The sequence below is a fragment of the Mobula hypostoma genome, chromosome 27 (genome assembly GCF_963921235.1).
Source record: "Mobula hypostoma chromosome 27, sMobHyp1.1, whole genome shotgun sequence".
NCBI classification, from domain to species: domain Eukaryota; kingdom Metazoa; phylum Chordata; class Chondrichthyes; order Myliobatiformes; family Myliobatidae; genus Mobula; species Mobula hypostoma.
Genome location: NC_086123.1, coordinates 22,740,148 through 22,766,078, shown reverse-complemented (window position 1 = coordinate 22,766,078; position 25,931 = coordinate 22,740,148). Strand labels below are relative to the sequence as shown.

The 25,931-nt window shown below is 44.0% G+C and overlaps 1 protein-coding gene across 1 annotated transcript in view; it reads right to left on the bottom strand.

Annotated features, from left to right (window-relative positions):
* LOC134338523 (rasGAP-activating-like protein 1) overlaps positions 1 to 25,931 on the bottom strand; it is a 304,354-nt gene that overhangs the window by 87,814 nt on the left and 190,609 nt on the right. Inside the window, exon 11 of the mRNA XM_063034413.1 lies at positions 24,687 to 24,840. Within this exon, the coding sequence (XP_062890483.1) occupies positions 24,687 to 24,840 (154 nt within the window). The remainder of the gene's footprint in view (positions 1 to 24,686; positions 24,841 to 25,931) is intronic.

The following is a 25,931-nucleotide window of genomic DNA, read 5'->3' as shown; positions in this document are numbered from 1 at the left end:
GTTGAGCGAACAATGATAAATGCAGAGCTGAGGTTTCCTCAGTGATGGGGAGTGCAATATGCTCTTCTGTGTTTGTAAAGCACAGTCTGGCAGGAGAAATCAGAAACCCCTTCAGCACTTGGTGATGCAGCTTGTAGTAGACAATTCTATGTTCGGTATTGACTGGCACTAGCATCGTAAATTATGACGCAGCTTTAGAATCCTTCACAACCAGTGAATTACTTTGAAAGGAAAGTATCTGTTGCACAAGCAAGTCTGGCGGAGATCTGCATAAAGTACAGCCCCAGCCTCCGCACAGGTGGCGAATCAGCCATTAACGTGTACTCGGCAGTGTAGGATGAGACCAAAAGCCACAAACCGCAGTGTTGGTCTCTACTGAGAACTCGTTTCATGAATTTTCTTTGTAACGTACCCAAGAGACCAATAGAATGAGAAGAAACTGGGACTAGAGCTGGAGCCCAAATTTCTTGTAGGAAGGAACCTTCATCGCCCCTTCAACAACCACCCATATGAGGAGAGCACTTTGTACATTGTAGATGCATTGGCATTATTATTCTTTGAGAGCCACTGTATGATCCTGCCTGTTGAATCATGAATGGTTATGTGCAGGGTTTGGATTGGCTAGTTGATGCCCTCTTATGGGACAACATCTTGCCCAAAAGGTAGTAAAGATGGCATTAAAGTTACTCAGGTTGGGCCCAAGGTCCTTGTAACAATGGTCTGAATATTCACAAGAGGTACTCCAACCAGATTTACTCAGAGTTTTGATGAAGAGTCATCAACCTGAAATATTAATTTTGTTTGCCATCCAGCCAGAGGCAGAGACAGATCTACTGCAAATTTCCAGAAGCTGCTGGAAGCACTTAGCCCTTTCAGATTTTATCACATTGTTATCAATAATGTCAGATTTTACAATGCCTCAAAGTGCTCTACCTACTGAAGTGGAGTGACGAGCTTGTAGAAATGCATTGAACACATTCCAGAGCAGGGATCAATTTCCCAGTGATCTAAGATCTTTGAATTATAAATCACGCCAGCCAGAACGGTCAGAGCCAATTTCAACTTGTGAAATTACCATTGTTCATTTGCTCGTTGTGTCATATGATGTGGGCGATCATGGTCTTTGACCATGATTGCTATTGGCAAATTTTTCAGCAGAAAGGGTTTGCCATTGCCTTCTTCTGGGCAGTGTCTTAGCAAGACGGGTGACCCCAGCCATTATCAATGCCCTTCAGAGATTGTCTACCTGGCATCAGTGATCACATAACCAGGACTTGTGATCTGCACCAGCTGCTCATATGACCATCTATCATCTGCTCCATGGTTTGACGCAATCCTGATCCGGGGGGGAAGCGCTAAGCAGGTGCTACACCTTGCTCAGAGGTGACCTGCAGGCTAGCGGAGGAAAGGAGCTCCTCACACCCCTGTATCTCCACCCCACCATCCAGAAATGACCATGCATAATTTTTAAAATGTTTTCACCTGAGGATGGTAAGCATCCAGAACTAACTGTTTGAAAGGGTAGTTGAAACAGAAACCCAAAATACAATCAGAAGTGTCTTGGGTACATCCCGAGAAAGCTGGTTCCTGCAAGGTTGAGGACCTGCTGCCGAAAGGCGGGGGCAGGGTTGGTTGCTGTATTTCATCCAGATGTGCTTGGCACCAGCAGAACATTAGGCGGAAACACAGAGTCTTGAAGGGGGTTCTAATCACAGAGGTTCGATTAGACCCGACAGGTGCCCAGCAAACACTTGGTGAATGGATGAGCATTCACTGGACTCAAATCATTGTCAGAATGAGGAAGTCAGCTCAAAGTGGGACATCAGTAAGCCAAGTGAAAATTCGATGGCAACGACTGAAAACTTACAGAACTAAATTTGGATCTCCAGTGATGCAGCTTGAACCCATCCATAAATGCTGAACTTGCTCCGGAATAATGAAGATGTGTACTAGGAGGCAGATGCAGCAGCTAATCCGGCTACTTCATCCATTTTAACATTGATCACCTTTTGACAGAAGTGGTAAATATTACAGGTAAGATAAATTTTAAGATACAGAAAATGGGAAGGAGGGAAGAAAGGGAAGAAAGGGGAAGTTTTATGATTAGGACAGAATAAAATACCAAAAGGTGTTTGACTGATAAAAAAAAGAGTGGTAAAGACCTAGGAAATAACAAAAACTTGGTCTGAAAGGGCTGTGGCTACTTATAACACATGATCTGCTTCGTTATGCAACACTCACAAAATGCTGGAGGAACTCAGCAGGTCAGGCAGAGTCTATGGAAATGAATAAATAGTCGACGTTTCAACGTTTTGGGCCGAAACCCTTCATCAAGTCAGGAAAGGAAGGGGGAAGACAGCAGAATAAAAAGGTGGGCGGGGGGGGGGTGCGAGAGGATAGCTAGAAGTTGATAAGTGAAGCCAGGTGGGTGGGAAAGGTGACGGGCTAAAGAGGATAGAATCTGATAGGAGAGGAGAGTGGACCATAGGAGAAAAGGAAGGAGGAGGGGTCCCAGGGGGAGGTGATAAGCAGGTGAGAAGAGGTAAGAGGCCAGTTTGGGGAATAGAAGAAGAGAAGAGGGGGAGGGAATTTTTTTACTGGAAGGAGAAATCCATATTCATGCCAGCAGGTTGGAGGCTACCCCGGCAGAATATAAGGTGTTGCTCCTCCACCCTGAGGGTGGCCTCATCGTAGCACAAAAGGAGGCCATGGACTGACATGCCAGAATGGGAATTTACATTCTCATTTCTGATAAAAGGCTATTTATATGGAACATTATATCTGTCTCCACAGGGGTTGGCCTGACCTGTATGGTTCCAGCTTTCTCTGCTTTTCAGATCTCCAGCATCTGCAGTGACGAAGAATTCAATAATCAGAACTGGAAATTTGACACAAATCTCACATCTTTGACGAAGTGCCATCAAAGAACTCTAATTTACCTCGTTGCCATGGAAATTATATCGTCTACATCTGCACGATGAAACAATGGAGTCTGTAAACATTTCAATGTTTTTCTCAAGCATCCTGAGCATAGACAGGAGAAGGAACAGGTTGCTTGCTGAATGTCTACCAGCCCACAGTGGTTTGGCCTTTCCCATGGAGATGTTGTGTGCATGGGTGTAGGGTAAGCATCTGAGGTGGGACATAGTTAGCCATTAAAGCTCAATTTGCCCTCTGCATTAACAGTGCATTGATGCAGATGGGAATGTGGTGAAAGTCTTGGAATTGTCTACCTCAGAGGAAATGGTTATTCTGAGTCTTCAAGATGAAGGTAAGAGACAAATGGAGATTTGGAGGATACGAGGACAAAGTGAGAGAGTGGATTTGAGGAACAGGATCTGAATTGACGAGCAGGCCTCTCCTGCTTCTCATACATCTCTTCACATGTTTGGGTTGAGTTGTTCTCCGACCTTGGCAATCCATCTGCAAACGTTTCGTCATCATACGAAGAGGCGTCATCAGTATGCTGCTCATTTGTGGTGTGTCCTCCGAATGCTTGTCCTTTATATACTTATCAATCAGCTCAAACTAACTCAACCCAACCATCAACCACTCAAGCAACACATTTTGTGACTTATTACCGTTTCTTCATATCTTACTCCACTAGATGTCCCCTCCCTGTTAGAATGAAACTAGACGGTGGAAGGATAATGCTAAGGGATCCTTCAGATTATAGATTAGTGCCTAACAGTCCTGAATATGCAATGCCAAAATAGCTTTTTGTAATCTTGAGAGGCAAATGTTCAATAGCAATATCTTGCTATTAGCTGTGAGAGTCTGTACTTGAATCCCAAGGACAACTGGTTTGTATTCAAAGATTGATTGACTGCAATGCATAAATGGAAAAGCAGGGAACAAAGGTTCAAAGGTTCATTTATTATAAAAGTGTTCAACTCAGAATTTCTTCTTCTCCAGATAGCCACAAAACCAAGAAAGAAAAGAGCAGGTGCACGATTATCAACCCCCAGATCTCACCACCCCGCACAAAAAAACAAACAAAAATAGAAAGGCACATCATCTCCCAAATACCCTCCGCCCCCCCCACACACACACACAAAATCCGAGAAATATTGCGTGAAAAACACAGAATATAAAAGAACTATAAAACTGAGAAAGAAGTCCGTAGTCCAAACCAACATCCAAAATGCAGAAACCCTGGGCAACATCCTCCAAGCACAGCGGCTGGCCTTTCCCTTTCTGTTGCAGAGCAATCTCGCTAGCGATAGAAAGGCAGTCTTCCTCTCCGTAGCAGAGCAATCTGACCAAGGATAAAAACGCAATCTCCCCTCTCTGTAGCAGAGCAATCCTCCAGCAATAAAAAGGCATCTCCCCTCTCCGTAGCAGAGCGATCTTGCCAGTGATAAAAGGTAGTCTCCCCCCTCTGGCGGCAGAGCAATCCCCCAGCAATAAAAAGGAAGACAGCCGGTGCTCACCTCGATGTTTCAATCTTGCTTGTCACTTTAATCAGCGAACAACGGAAGCTTTAGTCAGTGAAATGGAGTCAGACATTGACTCGCACCCTATCCCCCAGCTTTCTCGCCATGAGGTTCCAGCACGCTGCCCTCCGCCTCCTGAAATCTTCTTGGAGACTGCAGAGCGCAGAAACACCACTACGATCTCCAAAATGCAAATCACAGGCTCCAACAGTTGCAGAATCACAAACATAAAAGACATAAAAGAAGTGAAATATATGGTTTTACGATCTATCCGGAAGATGTCAATCGAAGGAGCGTTGTACATCTTGACCACATGCCCCATGGCAGCCAATGCTCTCCTTCAATTAGTTTGTGAGTGATGGTGGCCTTGTCAGTCAGATTGAAGGAACAGTTAAGGCTCCAAAGTGAAGCTTCATATCTGATTGATTGATTCCCTGGTGCATAATATAACCATAACCAAGATGTTATTTTCTGTTGCAAACACGAGGAAATCTGCAGATGCTGGTAGATATATTAGTAGAGCTACTAGGACTTGATGTTTCAATCCCTATGGTAAGTTGGCACTCTCGATGTTGGCAGTGGGCTTGGAGTGGTGACAAGGAGGGTGGGTACATCATCGGGGTCATCAGGTGGGCACCCTCCTTCTTTGACGTTTCGTTGATAAGCCCACAACGTCTCCAGAGGGCACAACGGTGCTACCTGGCATCCCAGATACACCCCCCTCAGTTCCATACCCTCCTGTCTTCATCTTGCAGCCCAGTTGTTGTCTTTCCTTTTAATCCAAATCCAGTTGCTGCTTTCTTCTGCTGCATTTGATAAGGACTTGATTGCTTGTTGGAGGGAGTGACCCCCTCACCCCCATCTTCTTCAATAGACTGGTCGTAGATGTAGCAACGAATCCCCTGCATCCCACTTCTACAGGGAAAATCTTGATCTTCCAGCCATTCTGGGCAGCTTCAGTTGCCAGTTCAGAGTACTTGGTCTTTTTCCTCTCATAAGCTTCTTCGACACCATCTTCCCATGGTACTGTCAATTCCACAACATATGCCAGCTTGGCCGTTGTGGACCACAGGACCATGTCTGGCCAGGGTGTTGTACCCACAATGTCTGGGGGAAACACAAGCTTTTTTTCCAGTCCACGTCCATTTTCCAATCCTGAGCAACCTGCAGAATACTTACATCTTTTGATGTTATTTGGTGCTCTGGAGGTTGGCCTGCTGGTACAAATCGTGTGATGTGGACATTTCTTGCCGATGTTTGTGGGAGAGCGTTTGTGGTGATTCGCCTCCATTCCAAGATTGATGCCAGCTGTCTGAGAACTTGGTTATGCCGCCAAGTGTACCGCCCCTGGGTGAGGCTCATGGTGCATCCTGTTAAAATGTGCCTTAGTGATCCAGGTGCTTGACAAAGAGAGCAATCGGGGTCTTCTCCCCACCACTGGTTCAGGTTCTGGGGTGCGGGTAGGTCATAAGTGGCTCTGATGACAAAACTTAGCCAAGATCCCTCCATCTCCCAGATGTCACGCCAGCTAAGTTTCCACTTTTCCAGGCTCTCCCAATTAGTCCAATGGCCCTGCTTGGTCATTGAGACGGCCCTGGTGTGTCACTCTGCCTCCTCCTGTCTCCTCAACTCCTCCATCACGAGTCGTCTCTTCTGCACTGATGTTGCCTTGTGCCATTGAGGAGCCTTTGAGACAAGCCCGAGCCCGGCTCTCCCATGTTGGACTTGGCCAACCACATCCCTGAAGCGAAGAGCAGACTTAGCACTCTGAACAGCTTCAGATGGGGTCCACGTCCTCCCCATTGCCACACGGGGGGCCGCTGTTCGAATAACAGTATCCTCAGATTCAGTGAGGGTAATGACCAACCTTGCTTTGGTGCATTTGAATTCTTCCACAAGACTTGCAATTGGTAATTCCAATTTGCCATTCCCGTACAGTCCAACAGGACTTGAGCATTGTGGAAGTCCAAGCCACCGTTTTACATGTGTGCTGATCGTTCTTTCGAGCTTTTCAACCTTGCTGATGGGGATTTCATACACTGTTAAAGGCCACATGAGTCTTGGGAGTATGCCAGACTGGAAGCACCACAGCTTGAGTTTTCCTGGCAGCAAGGTCTTGTTGATGCGAGCTATGTACATGATAGTATCCTTTTTGAGTTGTTCAAACTGCTCAGTGTCCTTGAGCTTAGCAATTCACATTTTGAAGTAAAAAATCCTGTCAAAATGCCTTCCTCTTATTGTACTTTATATTTAGTTTGCTTAAAATAGTTAATAAAATAAAAGCCTAGAATTGTGTTTCTTTCTTAAAATAGATGGAAAAGTTAATTATATCATGAATTCTCTCTTCCAAATCCCAACAATCTGCATTGCGATTGCATTCATATGCAGTCTAAGGAGAAAGTCGTTATGGCATATAGTGCTTTATCAAAACCTCAGTATTCTCTCATGAAGGAAAGGCACCTTAGGTTTAGTGTGGCCGCTATTGAAAATGTTCAGTCAGGCCAAGGTGGCCTTTGCTTCTGTGCTGAAGGAAGGAAGATGGTGAACTAATCTTTGGTTACAGCTCAGTTGCCTTTGGAATTCAAGTGAAAGGAAGACAGTTCAGTTGAGCATTTAATGTGCATGGTTATACCAAAATATTTAGAATATTTTGACATGATGTGTCTGTTTAGATCAGTGTTTTTATGCTTTTGTTCAGTACTGTAATAATAATTCACCTATAATGCGATTGGCAGGCTGAGATTTTCTCTATTGCAATGGGAAGGGAGTAAGATTACAGGCTGGTTACTGCACATGGAGAAACCCTGGACAGTAATGCATTCTTCTGAGTAGATGGTATCTGAAAATTTTAAATCATATGGCCTTCCTGGAACACCAGTGGGTAGTAAATATATACACAGTTTGCACATGCGGCCGCTCTAATTTGCCTGATGGAGCAACAGGTCCACAGCAGATGCCATCTCACTGGCTCTTCACTCAACCCTGAGACATCTGGACAGCAAAAATGTATACATCAGGATATTCTTTATTGATTACAGCTCAGCATTCAATACCATCATCCCCTCAATAAGTCCCAAGACCTTGGCCTTAATACTTCCTTATGCAATTGGATCTTCGATATCCTCACTGGCAGACCCCAGTCATTTCACATTGGCAACATCTCCTCCATGATCTCCATCAACGCAGGTGCACCACAAGGCTGTGTACTTAGCCCCCGCTCTACTCGCTTTACGCTTATGACTATGCGGTTAAGCACAGTTCCAATGCCATATTCAAGTTAGCTGATGACACCACTGTCACAGGCTGAATTAAAAGTGGTGAGGAATCAGGAGGAGATTGAGAATCAGAGTGGGTGATGACGTTACAACAACCTCTTACTCAACATCAGCAAGACCAAGGAGCTGATTATTGACTTCAGGAGAAGGAAACCGGAGGCCCAAGAGCCAGTCCTCGTTGGAGGATCAGAGGTGGAGATGGTCAGCAACTTTAAATTCTTCGGTATTGTTATTTCGGAGGACTTGTCCTGGTTTGGAAACACCAATGCCCTTGAACGGAAAATTCTACGAAAAGTAGTGGATAGGGCTCAGTCCATCACGGGTAAAGCCCTCCCAAACATTGAGCACATCTACATGAGATGTTCTCACAGGAATGCAGCATCCATCATCAGGAACCCCCACCACCTAGGAAATGCTTTCTTCTCAGGAAGAAGATATAGGAGCCTCAGCACCTACACCACCAGGTTCAGGAGCAATTACTGCCCCTCAAACATCAGGCTCTTGAACCGAAGGAGATAACTTCACACAACTTCACTTGCCCCATCATTGAAATGTTCCACAAGCCTTGGACTCAATTTCAAGATCTCTCTAGCTCATATTCTATATATTCATTGCTATTTATCTATCTATTTATTCATTTATTTATCTATTTATCTTTGTTTGTTGGTTTATTATTTATTCTTGTTGTCTTTTGCACACTAGTTGAATGCTCAGGTGGTCTTTCATTGATTCTGTTATGGTTATTATTCTACTATGGTTCATCGAATACGGTTGTATATGGTGACATATATGTATTTTGATATTAAATTTACTTTGAACATTTATTGGGACATGGGTTATACTCTCGGGTTAAGCAATTAACTAACTCTCAGAAAATCAGGCAGCATCTATGGAGGGGAATAAACAGTCGCTATTTTGGGACCTAATGAAGGGTCTTGGTCCAAAATGTCAACAGTTGGTTCCCCTCCATAGACGTCGCCTGACTTGCTAAGTTCCTCCAGCATTTTGTGTGTGTTGCCCAATATTTCCAGCATCTGCAGAATCTCATATAGTGCTTATAACAAACTCTCAGTCCTAGTGCAGGGTCCCGACCCAAAACGTCAATCATCACATTGCCTCTCTAGGTGCTGCCATGAACCCAGGAACAGTATACATTGATCACCCCACGTGTTTTTGTTCCAACTGCAAGAAATAGGTTTCATCCTGAAGGTTTTGGTCACATTTTCCTTTATTAATACCAAAGACCCTTTATTCAAAGGCTCTCACAAGTGCAATTCCTTGGTCTGTTTCCATAGTAATGGTAACCTAATCACTGCTAATTAATGAAATACTCAATTAGTCACAGAGGCTTTGTCTGTTCCAATGTTTTGTTTTCCCACACAAAGTGCTGCACATTGCCTCTCAGCTTGCTGCTTGACAATGGCAGCCACAGTGTTACATGGCGGCATTACTTTGTCTCCGAACATTTAGATGGCTGTCTGTTTCTTGGCAGATAACAGTTCAATCAGTCAACCAATGCACTGCTTACAATTCAAAGTAAATCCCCATTGGGACTCATTAATATATTAATGACGAGCTGGGAGGCCTTTGTTAAAATAAACCGCACAGAATGACTTGGCATCGAATCATTGTAAGATTCACAGAGTTAACATTTTCCTGACTTCAGATTAGCTTTGTCCTAAAATGTTTTTCTCCCTATTGTCAATATTTCAGTTTTTAATTTTCAGTATTAATTCAAAAGGAGATTGATGCACTTAAGTGCAATTTGGCCCCATATGTTTTGCATTTTATTAGAGTCGTAGAAAACTACTGCTCAGAAACAGGCCCTTTGGCCCATCTAGTCTGTGCTAAACCATTTAAACCGCCTACTCCCATTGACCTGCACTGGGACCATCGCCCTCCATATCCCTACCATCCATGTGCCTATCCACACTTCTCTCAAATGGCGAAATCGAGCTCATATGCACCATTTGTGCAGTCAGCTTGTTCCACCACCCTCAGAGTGAATTAGTTCCCCTTAAACTTTTCACCTTTCACCCTTAACCCATGACTTCTGGTTGACCCACCCAACCTCAGTGGAAAAAGCCAGCTTGCATTTTCCCTATCTATACCCCTCATAATTTTGTGTACCTCTATCAAATCTCCTCTCAATCTTCTACATTCAAAGGAATGAAGTGCTAACCTGTCCAATCTTTCCTTATAAATCAGATCCTCCAGTCCCAGCAATATCGTGTAAGTTTTCTCTGTACTGTTTCAACCTTATTTACGGAGGAATCTTTCCTCCCTGTGTAGGAAGACTGACTAGCCAGTCAGTCTTCGTGGGTCAATATTCATTAAAATAATAGGAAGAAGAAACACTTTGTACTGATGACAGATCCCAAAGTAATAATAACTTCATTAATATCGCACCTTTCCTACATTAAGATGCAGGCTCAAAGTGCTTTACAGAGATTGCAAAGATAAATCAATATAGTCATAAAAATATGAGACAAAATTAAATATCATAGTTAAATTCAAATATTATACAGAATAAAATGTAATTTAATATACAAATTACATAAATTTAATTAACATCTACGGGCATTAAGTAATCCTTTAAGTAAGCCAAATTTTAAAAAGTAGGTTTTTAGAAGTCTTTTATAACGTTCCACAGTACTAGCCTGGCATATCTCATGTCAGTAGAGTATTTCAAATTGTTGGTGCATAAGAATACTAGTTCTTATATAGTATGCTTGACTCTAGGAACACTAAGCAAACCAGTATTCACAGATCTAAGATTCCGATTAGGGATGTAAAGCAATAGACCGAGGAGCTAGAATGATTCAAAGCCTTATATGCAGTCAAGAGTTTTTTAAAAAAATTGATCCTAAAGGACACAGGCAGTCAGTGTAACAATGCCAAAGCCAGTGAAACGTGCTCAGATTTTCTTTTTTTGGTTAAGATTCTTGCAGCTGCATTTTGAACAAGCTGCAGCCGATTTATATCTTTCTTAGGCAGTCATGAAAAAAGTGCATTACAGCAGTCTAATCAACTAAAAACAAAAACGTGGATCAATTTTTCTGCATCTTGAGACATTATAAGAAATCGAACTCTTGCAAAGTTTCTTAAATGAAAAACACAGTCTTAATTATAAGGTTAATATGTGATTTGAGAATTAGTTCAAAGTCAATAATAAAGCATAAGTTCTTTACTTCTGGCTTGATTTGTAAGGCCAGTGATCAATTTTTTTCTAACATTCACACGTTTTTATTGCTATCAATAATCAAACATTCTGCTTTTTCCTTATTTAGTTTAAGGAAATTTGAACTCTCATATTCTATGATGTTAGTAAGGCACCAGACCAGATGGTTTTGAGCAGGGGTTCCAAATTTTTGTGTCATGGAGCCTTACCAATAACTGAAGGGTCCATGGACCCCACTTTGGGAATCCCTGCTTTACAGCTTCAGGGTCATCTGGTGTAATAGACAAATGCAGTTGTGTGTCATCTGCATAGCTATTGTAATTCACCTAGTGTTTTGAAATAATCTGACCTATTGGGAACGTGTAGGGTGAGAACAAGAACAGGCCAAGAATTGGTCCTTGCAGCACAGCAAACACAATGTCGTGGATGTTCGATGCACATTCACCACAGCTAACAGTGAATTTTCTGCCTGTTATACAAGTTTGAAAACAGCTTATCGCCACACCAGAAAGACCTACCCATTGACCAAGGCCATTTACGAGAATGCTGTGATCAACAGTGTCAAAATGCTGCACTAAAATCTAAGGGAACAAGAGCTGCTAAGCATCGGCTTTAAGCCATAAGTCATGAACTACTTTAAGCAAAGTCATTGCTGTACAATGATTTGATATCAATGCGTGAAAATGTAGCCTGTTCTTCATGAATCCTTAACTAAGAGGTGTAATTAATTACAATTAAAAGCATGCCTAGTAATTGGCTTTGAATTTCCAACATCTCTTTGTTTACACACTGAACACAAAATGTTTATTCCTGTTAAGTAAACATCCTATCCCGTTTACACGATGAGGAATAGGTGCTATATATCCATTGAGCTGAACAGCTTCATTTACGCCCTGAGCAATTTTGGCAATAACGTAGAGCTGAGCATGCGCAAAGATTTGCAGAGCGGCAGGGCAGTGTAATGGTTAGCATGATGCTTTACAGTACCGGCAACCTGGGTTCAAATCCTATTGTTGTCTGTAAGGAGCTTGTAATTTTCTCCCCGTGAATGCATGGGTTTCCTCCGGGTGCTCCAGTTTCCTCCCACAGCCCAAAGGCTAACCGGTTCGTAGGTTAATTGGTCCCGTGATTGAGAGAGGGTTAAATCGTGAGGGTTGCTGGGCGATGCAGCTCAAAGGGTCAGAAGGGCCTACTCTGCACTGAATCTCAACAAACAAATAAATAAATAAATAGGTAAGCTATGACGTGAGAAAAAAACTCTATCCAGATCATGTTGGTTTTCCAAAATCAGAAATGGCCGGAAGCACTCAGCAGTTCAGATAAAATCTAGGCAGGCAGAAATAATAATTTAGATTGATGATCTTTTGTGAGACTGAGGACACTTTGGCATAAGTAATGCTTTAAGACATAGAAAAATGGAGAGGGGAGAGTTGTGAACTCAGCCAGCCTCATCATGGACACCTTCAAGGCATAATGTCTCAACAAGATGGCGTCCATCGCTTAGGTTGCCCATCACCCAGGACATGCCCTCTTCTCATTGCTACCACCAGGGAGGAGGTACAGGAACCTGAAGGCACACACTCAACAATTCAGAACCAGCTTCTTCCCCTCGGCCATCATATTTCTGAATGGATATTAAACCCATGAACACTACCTCACTACTTCTTTTCCCCTCTTTTGCATTATGTATTTAATTTAACTTTTTCAATACATATACTTACTGTAATTTACAGTTTTTTTAGATTATGTATGGTAATGTACTGCTGCCGTAAAACAACAGATTTCACAACACGTGCCGGTGATATTAAACCTGATTCTGATTCTGAGGTGAGGAGAAAGCCTGTGGTAAAATGGAAGGCAGAAGTGGGTGTTGGTGGAAGAGAAGACCAAAGGGAATGGTCCCTTCAACATGCTGATGTGGTAGGGTGGAATCACATTAGAATCACTGTCCAGGGTTTCCTCAGGTGCAGTGACCGACCTGTGATCTTTCTCCCTTCCCACTTCAACAGAGAAAATCTCAGTCTGACAATCACATGATAGGTAAACTGTCATTACAGCACTGAGCAGCAGCATTAAAAGCACTAATCGTACTAAATTTCTCATCATTATTGTATAATCCAGTGAAACAAACGCTCAACAGAACTGTCTTACTTTCACTTGAATTCCATGGACAACTGATCTGAAACCAAAGACTAGGTTTCCAGCTCCCTTCCTTCAGCACAGAAGCAAAGGACACCACATCACATACAAAAGCAGTCATGTTGAGACAAAGGTGGTTGAGATAAAGCAGCATTTGTCACATTGACTCCCTCTCTAGATTTCATGTGGCTACAATCACAACACATATGCAATGAGGGATTTCCATCTGTTTTAAACAACTTGAGCCTACACAGCTGATGCACTTCCCTCACACTCTGCCCAGGAGTACTCCTTGCTCCCCATTCCCCGTGTTACTACTTCTCTCTGCTTTAGTGTGGCTGCAACTACCTTACTCTGTGTCCTCCAAGACAGACCTGATACGAGTCCTTGGTGGAGCTCTTAAAGTAAATGCAAGAAATGCCGAGCAGTCAGGGGGAGAAAGCAAATTCATGTTTCACAACAACACCCATTCTTCTCCACACCGACAGGGTGAAAATTCCACCTTCTTCTTCCAACAGTTAGTTAGTTCCTGACGGCTAATTCTCTCAGTAGAGGCAAAGGCTATGGGAGTAAACCCAGACAGCAAATCCGGAGTGGTGCCCCTAAGGTGGCTGGACGTCATTGAACATCCTTCTGGCAGCTCCTGCAGCCAAGCTGGTGCCAAGGGTATTGTTTCATAAGCTCTCCTTTGGACTACGTTGGTGAGGCCAAGAGGGGGATCTTGATGACTGGGTATCTCAGGATCTCCATACCTTCTGCCCAGGCTTGTGATGATGATGATCATCACCCATTGTCCTTCGAGACAGATGGATGACAACCACCAACCACCACCACATTTTCACTTAACGTGCTTCTCCCTTTGATCCTCAATGCTTCAATTACCATCTAGAAGCTCCCCTCTCTCAACTATTAAGTTTCCCAGTTAAGCCTTGGAAGTGTCTGAGTCATCGTCATAGAGTCTTAGGAAATTACAGCACAGGAACAGGCCACTCATCCAGTCTGTGCCAAACCACTTAAACTGCTTTTTAAACTGGCTGATCTTAAAGCTGAAAAAAAAACTTGAAAAATTCAAGCCTTAAATATAATCATGCTAGCGAACGACTTAACCACACTTTCAGCAACAAATCACATAGAAGAGAAACGATGAGCAATCAAAGTGAATGTTACTGCAATCATGTCCTTCCAAGTTTTGAGGAAATCAAGATAATAAAGAGCTGGTTTACTGCTTTTCACCACGTCCCCATCCACATCGATGCACGATCATTCTTTCTACGTAAGGTCAGAGGGCAAATTGAACTTTAATGGCTAATTATGTCTCACCACAGATGCTCACCCCACACCCATGCACACAACATCTCAATGGGAAAGGCCAAACCACTGTGGGCTGGTAGACATTCAGCAAGCAACCTGTTCCTTCTCCTGTCTGTGCTCGGGATGCTTGAGTAGTAATTAAATGTTTAGAGGCTCCATGGTTTTCAGTGTGCAGATGTCGGAGAAGGTCGTGTTTCCAAGGCAACGGGGTAAATCCGAGTACTTTCATCAAACAATGTGAAGTTTGTCTCAAATTTCCAGTTGAATCCTAATTATTGATGTGGCAGCTATTCTACATCAAGGCAGATGCTGTAAATCTGAAATAAATGCAGGTCAGGCAGCCTCTGTGGAGATAGACATCGTGTTCCAGATCAATGACCTCTGATCAGAAATGAGGAAATAAAGAAGTGGATCATGTGGTACTTTACTGAGGCAGCGAGCGGGATAGATAGAGTCCACAGGAGACAGGCTGTGCTGTGTCCACAACTCTCTGCGGTTTCTTGTGGACACAGGTAGAGCTGCTGCCATACCGAGCTAATGTGCAAACGAATAGGATCTCCTCTGATGCGCCTCAATAAAAATTGATAAGTGTTGACGGGGCCATGCTCAATTCCTTTAGTTTGCTGAGGCAGCAGAGGTGTTGGTGAGCTTTCTTGGCAATGGCATCTACGTGGATAGACTGGGGCAGGCAACTGGTGACATTCACTCCTGGGAACTTAAAGCTCTCAATCTCTAAACCTCAGCAATGTTGAAGACAGGACCATGTACTCCCCACCCTCCACCCCTTCCTGAAGTCAGTGACCCACTCCTTCATTTTGCTAACATTGAGGGAAAGGTTGTCGTCACGACACCATGCCACTAAGCCCTCTGCCTCCTTCCTGTGATCTGACTCGCCATTTGTGAGGTACCACCCGCAAACCTGTAAATGGATTTAGGGCAGAATCTGGGTATGCAGTGTTTAGGGGGTAGAGCAGGGGGCTGAGGACACAACCTCGCTGGAGCACCAGTGTTGAGAGTAATTGTTGCAGAGGTGTTGACTATCCTTGCTATTGGTCAGGAAGGCAAGATCCAATTGACTTCTAGGACTTGGAGCATGGTGATGGAATTTTAGACTTAAAGGCAGAGCTGTAGTCAGCAAACAATAGTCTAACGTGGGTGTCTTTACTGGCCAGATGCTCCAGTATAGGGCCAGGGAGAAGGTATCCACCATACACCTGCTTTGGCAGTAGGTGAATTGCAGTGGCTTGAGGTAGTCTGGGAGGTTGTGGTTAAAGTGTGCCATGACTAGCCTCTTAAACCATTTCCAGACCAAGATTTTTGTAATTCCCTAGCTATCTACCACTCTTTTTCATTGCATTTAATTATTTTATTCTGCCCCAGTCAGAAACCTTCCCTTTTCTTCCCTCCGCTAGCCTCCAGGTCATCCTTGGGCAAGGAAGGTGTAGCACCTGCTTAACCCCCCAACCCCTCATCAGGGTCACATGAAGCTATGGGAGCAGGTGGTGGACGGTTGAAAGCAGCTGGTGCAGATCACAAGTCCTGGTTATGCGACGACTGACACCAGGCAGACAATCTCCAAAGAGTATTGATAATGGCTGGGGTTACCTGCCTTGTGAAGACACTGCCCAGAAGAAGGCAATGGCAAGCTACGTCTGTAGAAAAATTTGCCAAGAACATTCACGGTCATGGAAAGACCATGATTGCCCATGTCATACGATACGGCACATAACGAATGAACAGTAAGGCTTATTAAAGACAAAATACATTTGAGAAGGAAAAAGCTATCCTTCTAAATGATAAGAATTAAAACCTGCTCCCATGACTTCTGGACTGATGAAGGAGGGAGGTTTTAAGGCAAGTGGCTGTATTTTGCAATAATGGTCAATTATGAATATGTTAATGAGAGAAGACAGAGGAAATAAACAGCTCTATTAGGAACTTGACTCCAGTGGCATGACAACATAATTAACATCAAAAAACATCCAGGGAATACAGTAAACTGGCTGTGTATCAAACAGGGAAAACATCTGTTGTGGCCTTAAAAAAAATACCTACTTTTTTTTTAAACATGACTAAGATTTGTGATTTATCAGCCAATACAAGTAAACAGAGGAGAATCTACGGCCAAATGTACCATTAGAGTCTGTCTATCTACCCATCTATGTACTTATTTATTGAGATACAGCGCAGAACAGGCCTTTCCAGCCCTTCGAGCTGCATTGCCCAGCAATCTCCTGATCTCCTCGGGAGTCTGCAGAGATTTGACATGCAATCAAAAACCTTGGCAAACCTCTATAGATATGCGGTGGAAAGTGTGCTGACTGGCTGCATTACGGCCGGGTGTGGGAACACCAATGCCTTTGAGCGGAAAATCCTACAAAAGCTAGTGGATTCGGCCCAGTACATCACGGGTAAAACCCTCCCACCATTGAGCACATCCACATGAAACGTTGCCATAGAAAAGCAGCATCCATCATCAAAGATCCTCACCACTCAGGCCATGCTCTTTTCTCACTGCTGTCATCAGGTAGAAGGTACAAGAGCCTCAGGACTCGCACCACCAGCTTCAAGAAGAGTAACGGCCCCTCAATCATCAGGGTCTTGAACGAGGGGGTAACTACACTCATTCTCGTTCTGTTGTTCCAACAACCAATGATCTCACTTCAAGGACTCTTTACGTTGTTATTTCACGCTCTTGTTATTTATTACTCTTTATTTATATTCGCATTTGCACAGTTTGTTGTTCACTGATCCCGTTACAGTTACCGTTCTATAGATTTGCTCAGGATGTTCGCAAAGAAAAAGAATCTCAGGGTTGTATGTGGTGACATGTATGCACACTGATAATAAATTTCACTTTGAACTTTTGAACTTCGATTTAACCCTGGCCTAACCACGGGACAACCTACAATGCCCAATTAACCTACGAACTGGTATGTCTTTGGACTGTGGGAAAAAAACGGTGCACCCAGGGGAAATCCACGCGGTCACAGGGAGACTGTTCAATGGTTCGATAGCTCAATTTAGAATCAGAGAGTGTATACAACCTGAAGTTCTTACTCTGCACAAACATCCATGAAACACAAAATAACCCAAAGAATGAATGACAAAAAATGTTAGACCACCCAGAGCTCCCCTCCCCCTCCCACGCACAGGTAGCAGCAGAAGTGTCAACCTCCATCTCCTCCTCCCCTCACATGTACAAGCTAAAGCACCACCCACCATGCAAGAATAGAAAAGCTCCCAGAGACCATGACCTAGAGGCCATCAAAAACTACTGCCCACTTCAATATCTCAGACTGGCTCTCCCTCTCACAGTGAGAGGGGAGACCAACAGCTCGCTGTTTCACTGCTACACCTGCCGCGTCACTTGTTGGAGTTCCCTGACTCGAGGACCAACAGACTCTCACTCACTATCAAGACAGAGAGAGACGAGAGAGAGAGAGAGAGAGAAGGAGAAGGAGGAGGAGGAGGGAGGAGGAGGAAGAGAGAGAGAGAGAAAGAGGGGGGAAGAAAGAGAGAGAATGAGTGAGAGAAAGAGAGGGGGAAGAGAGAGAGAATGAGAGAGAGAGAGAGAGAGAGAGAATGAGTGAGAGAGAGAGGGGAGAGAGAGAGGGCAGGAGAGAGGGGGAAGAGAGAGAGAAAGAGAGGGTCGAGAGAGAGAATGAGAGAGACAGAGAATGAGTGAGAGGGAGACAGAGGGCAGGAGAGAGGGAGAAAGAGGGAGGAAGAGAGAGAGAATGAGTGAGAGAGAGAATGATAGAGAGAGTGAGAGAGAATGAGAGAGAGAGATAGACAGATAGAGATTGCTCGAGTGCAGGGGCTTTCTTTAAACAGCGGTGTGCACCGCCCTGCTTTCTCAATGTTTTATTCTCCTGAGGTGTTTCAGTTGGCAACAACAGCGAGGAATTGTGTACACACCCCGAAGGCGCACATCTTCCAGGCCGCACCTGGAGATCTCAAACACCAGGCTGCTCAGTGAGTCTGCGAGTGAGAGCCCACCACTCATGAAGAAACGTAGTTTGAGCTCCTTACAGGCAGCAAATCATCAAAGATTTTAAGAATTAAAGCCAGTGGAAATTATTGTACAGCACCTAGATGATGTTATGCAGCTTTGCACAAATTAGGATTGAGAACAGAAATGTTTCTAGAATGAAATGCTCCTTTATAAGATTGTGAGACACAAATACTGAGACAAGGTAAATGATGTCACGTGCTCTCTGCAGTGGCTGTGAATTAACCCCTTAATGTCCTGGAAAATCTATTAAGTAATCACACATGAAATAAGTTTCCTTCTAAGAATTATGAGATAAAACACTCAATAAATTTACTTGGCAAAACACAAAGGAAATGATTAATGGAGGAAGTACTTCAGACTAATTTCTTCCTTGTAAACTATTATGATTGTTTTAAAGTCTTGTGAGTATTCCATTACAGTATTCAAAATGCTGAACAAGTTTTAATGGTCAGCCCTATCCTGAAATCTCTGTGAATAAATTCACTTGCAAATGTTGATGTGTGCAACAGTTCATTTCTTTTAGGCAAAGATACTAAGAGCTTTGGAAATGTAACCAGAAAAATGAAAGTGCTAAAAAGACTCAGCTGGACAGGGTGTAACTGTGGAGGTAAAATTAGTCCCCCCTCACCGACAATTAATTCATGCTGAAGATTCCAGCAATTTTTGTTTTTATTTTAGATTTCCAACATGCACAGTATTTTTCCATTGTTAGCAATGTGCTATGCTTCAAACCTATTGCAATTAACTAGCATCTCAATCGACAGAGATCTAGATCTACGTATACTCAGCTGGAGATTGTGCGTAAAGATTTTTACTCCTCGTGTACGTGAAGGATTAAGAAATAAAGTCAATTCAATTCAATACGTCAATGCATTCTCCCACAAGTTCAGCATTAGCATAAAACAGCTTCTGCTTAAAACCAGTACTAATTATATGAGTATAAACCGAGGCTGAGTGTCAAAACTGAGTCCACAGTGAGCGGTTCATTTCTCTTTGATGGGGTATCCTGTTTCAGTATTCACATTGTGCTGAGAAACCACTGCTTGAAGAAAGCAATATCTGAGCCATTATTACCAATTATCACCCAACAGAAAGTCTGGATTTGGAGAGAGAGAGCCTGTCTGAGATGTTGAAGTGTTGGGATGGACAGCAGATTTTGAGGGAGTCTGGATCATGGGTCTCTGGGAGGGGGCTTTGCTATTGCTTGCACAGTTGGTGGAGAGGATTGATGCTTTTGCTGGAGCAAGTTGGGGGAAGAAGATGGGGAGGGCTGATGCTTTTGTTACTGCTTGTGCATGGGAGGGTGGAGGGTGGGTTTTGGGGTTCTAAGGTCATCTGTCATTCAATCGTTGGGGTTTTTTCTTCTGTTTTGTGGATGTCTGTGAAGAGTAAGCATTGCAGGTTGTATTCTGCATACATTCTCTGATATTAAATTGAACCACTGATGAACTGAACTGTGACATATAGCCTACAACTCTGATATTTGGAAGAGGTGTTGCTGCTTCACTCTGTGAAGTATCTTTAGGCAAGGAGTATGCTACTTTCGCTGTATCCATTTGTGCGTGTTTTCTTTTGCCAAGCAGGTTCACGTATTGGCTTCTCAACACTGTCATCATTTCACACTCAAGTTTTGCACCAGGAATCTTGAGACTCCCTGCGTACATTGTGTGACTGTATATAAACCTTTACCTCTTTCAATATTTATTTACTGTGTCTCAATACATTCATAAACTCATTGCAGCCATTGTCTGGGCCAAGCCTCCTGACAAGCAAAGTCAATTCAACCTTGGTTTTATTCAACCAAATTAGCACACTTTAAAAATGATTGGTGCACAATTTGCTGTGCAACATCCCTAAACATGTACGCATCTTTCTGTCGCCTTGGTTCAAATAGGGTAAGAAACTCATGGGTCTGAGCCTGCACCTCAAGATGCTAGTGCAAGATGCAGAGTGCATTACAGAAGTGTTGCAAAAACAATATTGCTGTTCAGGGAGCAAGTCCCTTATAGTTCTGATCACCCATTCTGTATGCGGTGGTGTGGACTGAGAGCAGCAATGGACTACACTCTACCACAGTCTTTAACCTCATGTCTCAACATACCTTTGAATTCTATCTAGACAGAAGATCAGCAATGGGGTAATGAGGAGTGCAGAAGAACACACCAGAAGTAGCAGTCCACCTGAAAATACAGAGGAACTAAACTACAGCGGCCGTCCCAGTGCTTAAGACTTGCACCCCAGAACTAATTGAACTTCTGTCCAAGCTATTCCAATATATGCATCCATCCAACAATGTGGGAAACTGACCAAGTACGCCCTCTTCCCAAAAAGCAAGAAAAATCTAATCCAAGCAACACACACACACACACACACACAAAATGCTGGAGGAACTCAGCAGGCAGCCAGGCAGCACCTATGGAGAAGAGTATACAGTCAAAGTTTTGGGCCAAGACCCTTCGAAAGGACTGGAGAAAAAAGCTGAGGAGTAGATTTGAAAATTGAGAAGCAAAAAGTGATAGGTTGAAGCAACACACACAAAATGCTGGAGGAAATCAGCGGGCCAGACAACATCTATGGAAAAGAGTACAGTCGACGTTTCGGGTCAAAGCCCTTCAGCAGGACTGGAGAACAAAAGCTGAGGAGTAGATTTGAAAGGCGTTTCTCTCTCCCCTCCCCCTACCTTTCAAATCTACTCCTCAGTGTTTTTCCTCCAGTCCTGCCAAAGGGTTTCGGCCCAAAACATTGACTGTTTACTCTTTTCCATAGATGCTGCCTGGCCTGCTGAGTTCCTCCAGTATTTTGTGTGTGTTGCTCCAACCTATCACCTTCGTCTATTGTCTATCGGCTTGCTGAGTTCCTCCAGCATTTTGTGTATGTTGTTTGGATTTCCAGTATCTGCAGATTTTCTCTTGTTTGTGATAGGTTGGAGGCTACCCAGACGAAATATTAAGGTGAGGTTCCTCCAATCCTGTATCTCTTTCACCAATCAACTTCTCAGCTCTTTACTTCATCCCTCCTGTTTCAGGTTTCACCTATCACCTTGTGTGTCTCTCTCCCCTCTCCCCACCTTCTAAATCTACTCCTCAGCTTTTTCACTCCGGTCCTGCCGAAGGGTCTCAGCCTGAAATGTCGGCTGTACTCTTTTCCTTAGATGCTGCCTGGCCTGCTGAGTTCCTCCAGCATTGTGTGTGTGTGTGTTGCTCAGATTTCCAGCATCTGTAGATTTTCTCTTGTTTTTAAACGTCCAATCCAGGTAAGTACTGATCAACCAGTCTACTCTTTACTGATGCAAGCTATCACATGAGGTATTTGCCTATAACTTATTCAACGATGGCCCAGTCGGGGCTTCACCAGGGCCACTCAGCTTTACTGAAAGGAGATGAATTCCAGAAGAGAGGTCAAAGTGACTGGCTTGACCCAGTGTGGTGGTGGCCTCTTGGCAGAACTGTCAATCAGCATCAAATGGAACACCGCCAATTGCTGGCATTGTGCCTTGCACAGAGGAAGATAGCTGTAGTTGCTGAAGATTAATCGTCTAGCCCCAGGCGTTCCTCAGGGCTGTGTCCTAGTCCCTGGCAGCTATTTTCAGCTGCTCTATCAATGTTTTCCCTTCCAGCAGAAGGTCAGAATACAGAAGCTCACTGAGGACTGAGTTCCAGATGAAGCAGGAACTCAGTATGTGGTAAGTTACATTCACGTCATAAACGTGCTTGGCGACGACCATCTCCAAAACACTTGTGTGGTATGTTTCTCATCAGGATTCTGCAATTTCTCACTTAATGGTTAATGGCCGCTCAATGCTCTGAAATTGCTTCAATGCATAAGCATAATGGAGACTTTCAGGGACAGATGGATTTATTTTCAAAGGCAGAATGTAATGAGATCCTCAGAAGCTGTGAATTTATGGTCAGTGGATGAGCACAAGTACCTCGGGTCAAGAATGATGAGTTCGGAGAAGGACATAATGATACGGAAGGCGCTGGCTTGGAGGGCTATGAACGACATGAAGGAAATCTGGAAGTCGAACCTGACCAGAGGGCTTAAAAAGAGGATTTTCATAGCAGTCATAGAGTCCATTCTCACGCACGGATGCGAGACATGGACACTCACCAAGACGATGAGAAAGTCTCTAGATGGTTGCTATACACGAATGCTCCAGATGGCTCTTGATGTGAGTTGGCGACAGCACATGACGAACGTCGAGCTCTATAACAACCTAACGATGCTCTCCACTAAAATTGAGGTGAGAAGACTGCAACTAGCGGGGCACTGTCTACGCTACCCCGAGCTACCTGCCAGCCTAGTCATCATATGGGAGCCCAAGCACGGGAGGATGAACCCTGGGCGCCCTCCCAAGACTATGGTCAACACGCCCCTAGAAGACGGCTAATGTAGATGAACTGAACACACTGATGAGGGAGAGGGGGAAGTGGAGAATCCGTCATCGTGCCCGACGCCTGCCCCCTAGGCCTGAGTCGACGTCGTAGTAGTAGTAGTAGTAGTAGGAGTGGATGAGCACAGCAGAACCACTGCTCTGTGAGGTGTCAACGTTGCAGCTTAAAACTGCACCCTAAAGCATTTGAATACAACATTTGAAGTTGAATACAAAATTCCTTCTCTAGTTACTCAATGCAACATTGAAACAGCAGATGGAGTACCCTTACAGGAACACCTACCAGGGATAGACGTTGGGAGGTCAGGCACAAGTGCCTCCATTCTCTGCCATTCTGGGTTATCCACCCAAATCTCTGTTCCCCGTACACCAGGTATTATGGCAAGTGGACTGGCATTGAGGAGTTTCCTTTTCCTTTATGACCCAGATAAAATGGGGAGAAAACATCTTGTGGCAGTATCCTCATGGAAAGATGTTATAGGTAAATGCAGTGATATACTATTTTTACCCAGAGACAAAATGCTGAATCCCACCACAATGCTGGGAAATTTAAATCCAAGCAATTACATTCATCTGGAAGCAAAGGCTGACTGTGATAATGGTGGCCTGTTGTATAAGCCCATCTTGTACTCTAATGTCTGTCAGGGAAGGAAATCTGACATCCTTACCCAGTATGGCCTTCGTACGATTTCAGAGTCACTAGTGCAATTGAATCTGAGCTCTACGCTACTTTTGGCCGGGCAACAGATGTTAGCCTTGCCAGCTGTACCATCAACATTCAGTGAACGACCTGGTTAGCAAGCTTCTGATTCTAAAATTACAGATTCGGTGAAACGGTTGGTAATTCTTCCTAAAAGAAATCATACTTGAAGAATAATAACATTTCCAAAGCAGTATTTTCTAGCAACATTCTGATGGTCCTTTCAAACAGTAGATGATTTCCAAAGTACCCACCCAGACCTATTGCATTTTACAGAATGACAAAATTGCTGGCATGCCATTGGTATAGCTAAACAGTGAGTGGCCCCTTTGTTTTTTGCATTTTAAACGCAGACAGTTTTGATGAGACATTCCCCTGTTGCTGCACGGTAGATCCAGGGTTCCCGACCTTTTTTTATGCCATGGGCCCCAGGTTGGGAAACCCCAGTGTAGATAAATATCATCAAGGTGGCACGGTAGCGTAGTGGTTAACACAACGCTTTGCAGTACGGGCGACGTGGGTTCAATTCCCACCGCTGTCTGTAAGGAGTTTGTACGTTCTCCCCGTGACCGCGTGGCTTTCCTCTGGGTGCTCTGGTTTCCTCCCACAGTCCAAAAAACGTACTGGTTTAGAGGTCATTATAAAATGTCCCATGACCAGGCGAGGATTATATCGGGGAATTGGGCAGCATGGCTTGAAGGGCTGGACTGGCCTATTCTGCGCTGTATCTTTCTTGCTCAGCAAACAAATAATAAATAAACAGACAAACAAACAAGCAGGTAAACAAATAATAAATAAATAAATAAATATCACATAGTTACAGATTTGCCAACAATTATGCAATCCAGAAAATCCTCCTGTATGTTACAGCAGTGGTCCCCAACCTCTGGGCCACGGACCACTACATTGCCGCGAAGCATACAGGGGTGAAGTGGGAGCCGGGCCGGAGTGCACCCAGCACATCTTCAAGACAAAAGCCAAAATAAACAAGCTAATTAATTAGGCAATCGCCTCTGATCTGGGCTGACATTTATGTGCCAGGCAGCACCTAATTAATTAGCTTGTTTATTTCGTTTTTTTTCTAAAGGATGTGCAGGGTGCGTTCCAGCCACCGCTGCACCCTTGCATGCTTCGCGGCAACGTATTGGTCCGCGGCCCAGAGGTTGGGAACCACTGTGTTACAGAATTTGTTCTCTTCACAATTCAGAATGCACTTTTGAATCCAATACTCACTTGTCTTGTACACTTCTCTCATATTGAGGTAGTCAAGGAATGGTACCACAAGGCCCTGGCCAAGGAACAGCTTCACCAGAGTCACAGCCATGTCTTGCCTGCTCTCCACAGTGGTAACCTCTTCTAACATGGTGAGAGGGGTGATGTCCTCAACCTGGGAGAGATCAGAAGGAGTTCTCAGTAAGCGCAAGCTCTTGAACAGATTATTTCCTGGTGAAGATCCAACTGTTCCTGCACTGAGTGACCTCATAGTTTACTTATAGAGAAATTAGATTAGGTTAGATTATGAGGACACTCGGCCTCGTTTACTGTCATTTAGAAATGCATTCATTAAAAAATGATACAATGTTCCTCCAGAATGATATCACAAGAAAACACAGGACAAACCAAGACTAAAACTGACAAAACCACATAATTATAACATATAGTTATAACAGTGCAAAGCAATACCGTAATTTGATAAAGAGCAGACCATGGGCACGGTAAAAAAAAGTCTCAAAGTCCCGATAGACTCATCATCTCACACAGACGGCAGAAGGGAGGAACTCTCCCTGCCATGAACTTCCAAGTACTGCCAACTTGCCGATGCAGCACCATTGGAAGCACCTGACCGCGGCGGACTCTGAGTCCGTCTGAAAACTTCGAGCCTCTGACCAGCACCTCCAACACAGCCTCTCTGAGCACCATCCTCTGCAAGCACTTCGACCCCGCCCCAGCCACCGAGCAACAAGCAAAGCCAAGGACTCGGGGCCTTCCCCTCCGGAGATTCTGGACCACACAGTAGCAGCAGCAGCGAGACAGGCATTTCAGAAGTTTCACCAGATGTTCCTCCGTGCTCTCACGTCCGTCTCCATCAAATGAGGATTGTGCACGGCATCCTACTTGACAAATAACAGACATCACCACCGGAGTGGCCGTTGTGAGCTGCGTCGTGCCGCCATCTTCTCCTCAGAACTTGGATCACCCCACTTGTTGACTCCAGCACCCAGACCCCAGTTTAAAAAAAATGTTTGCATATCATCAGTATGTGTTAGCCACGTGTGTTATGACAGAAGGTAAAAAACTGCCGGAGTCACTTCGCATTTTCGTGCAAGGAAGTTTATTAGGTGTGTCAAAAATTAGCGGAAATCGTAAAAAGAAAACTGCCAATATTTACAAAAAGATATCTACCAGAAAACACAGTAATAGCCCCATTATTGTCCAGTATTAAACTCCTGGCAGCCCCGGTCTCTCTCTGCCAATGAG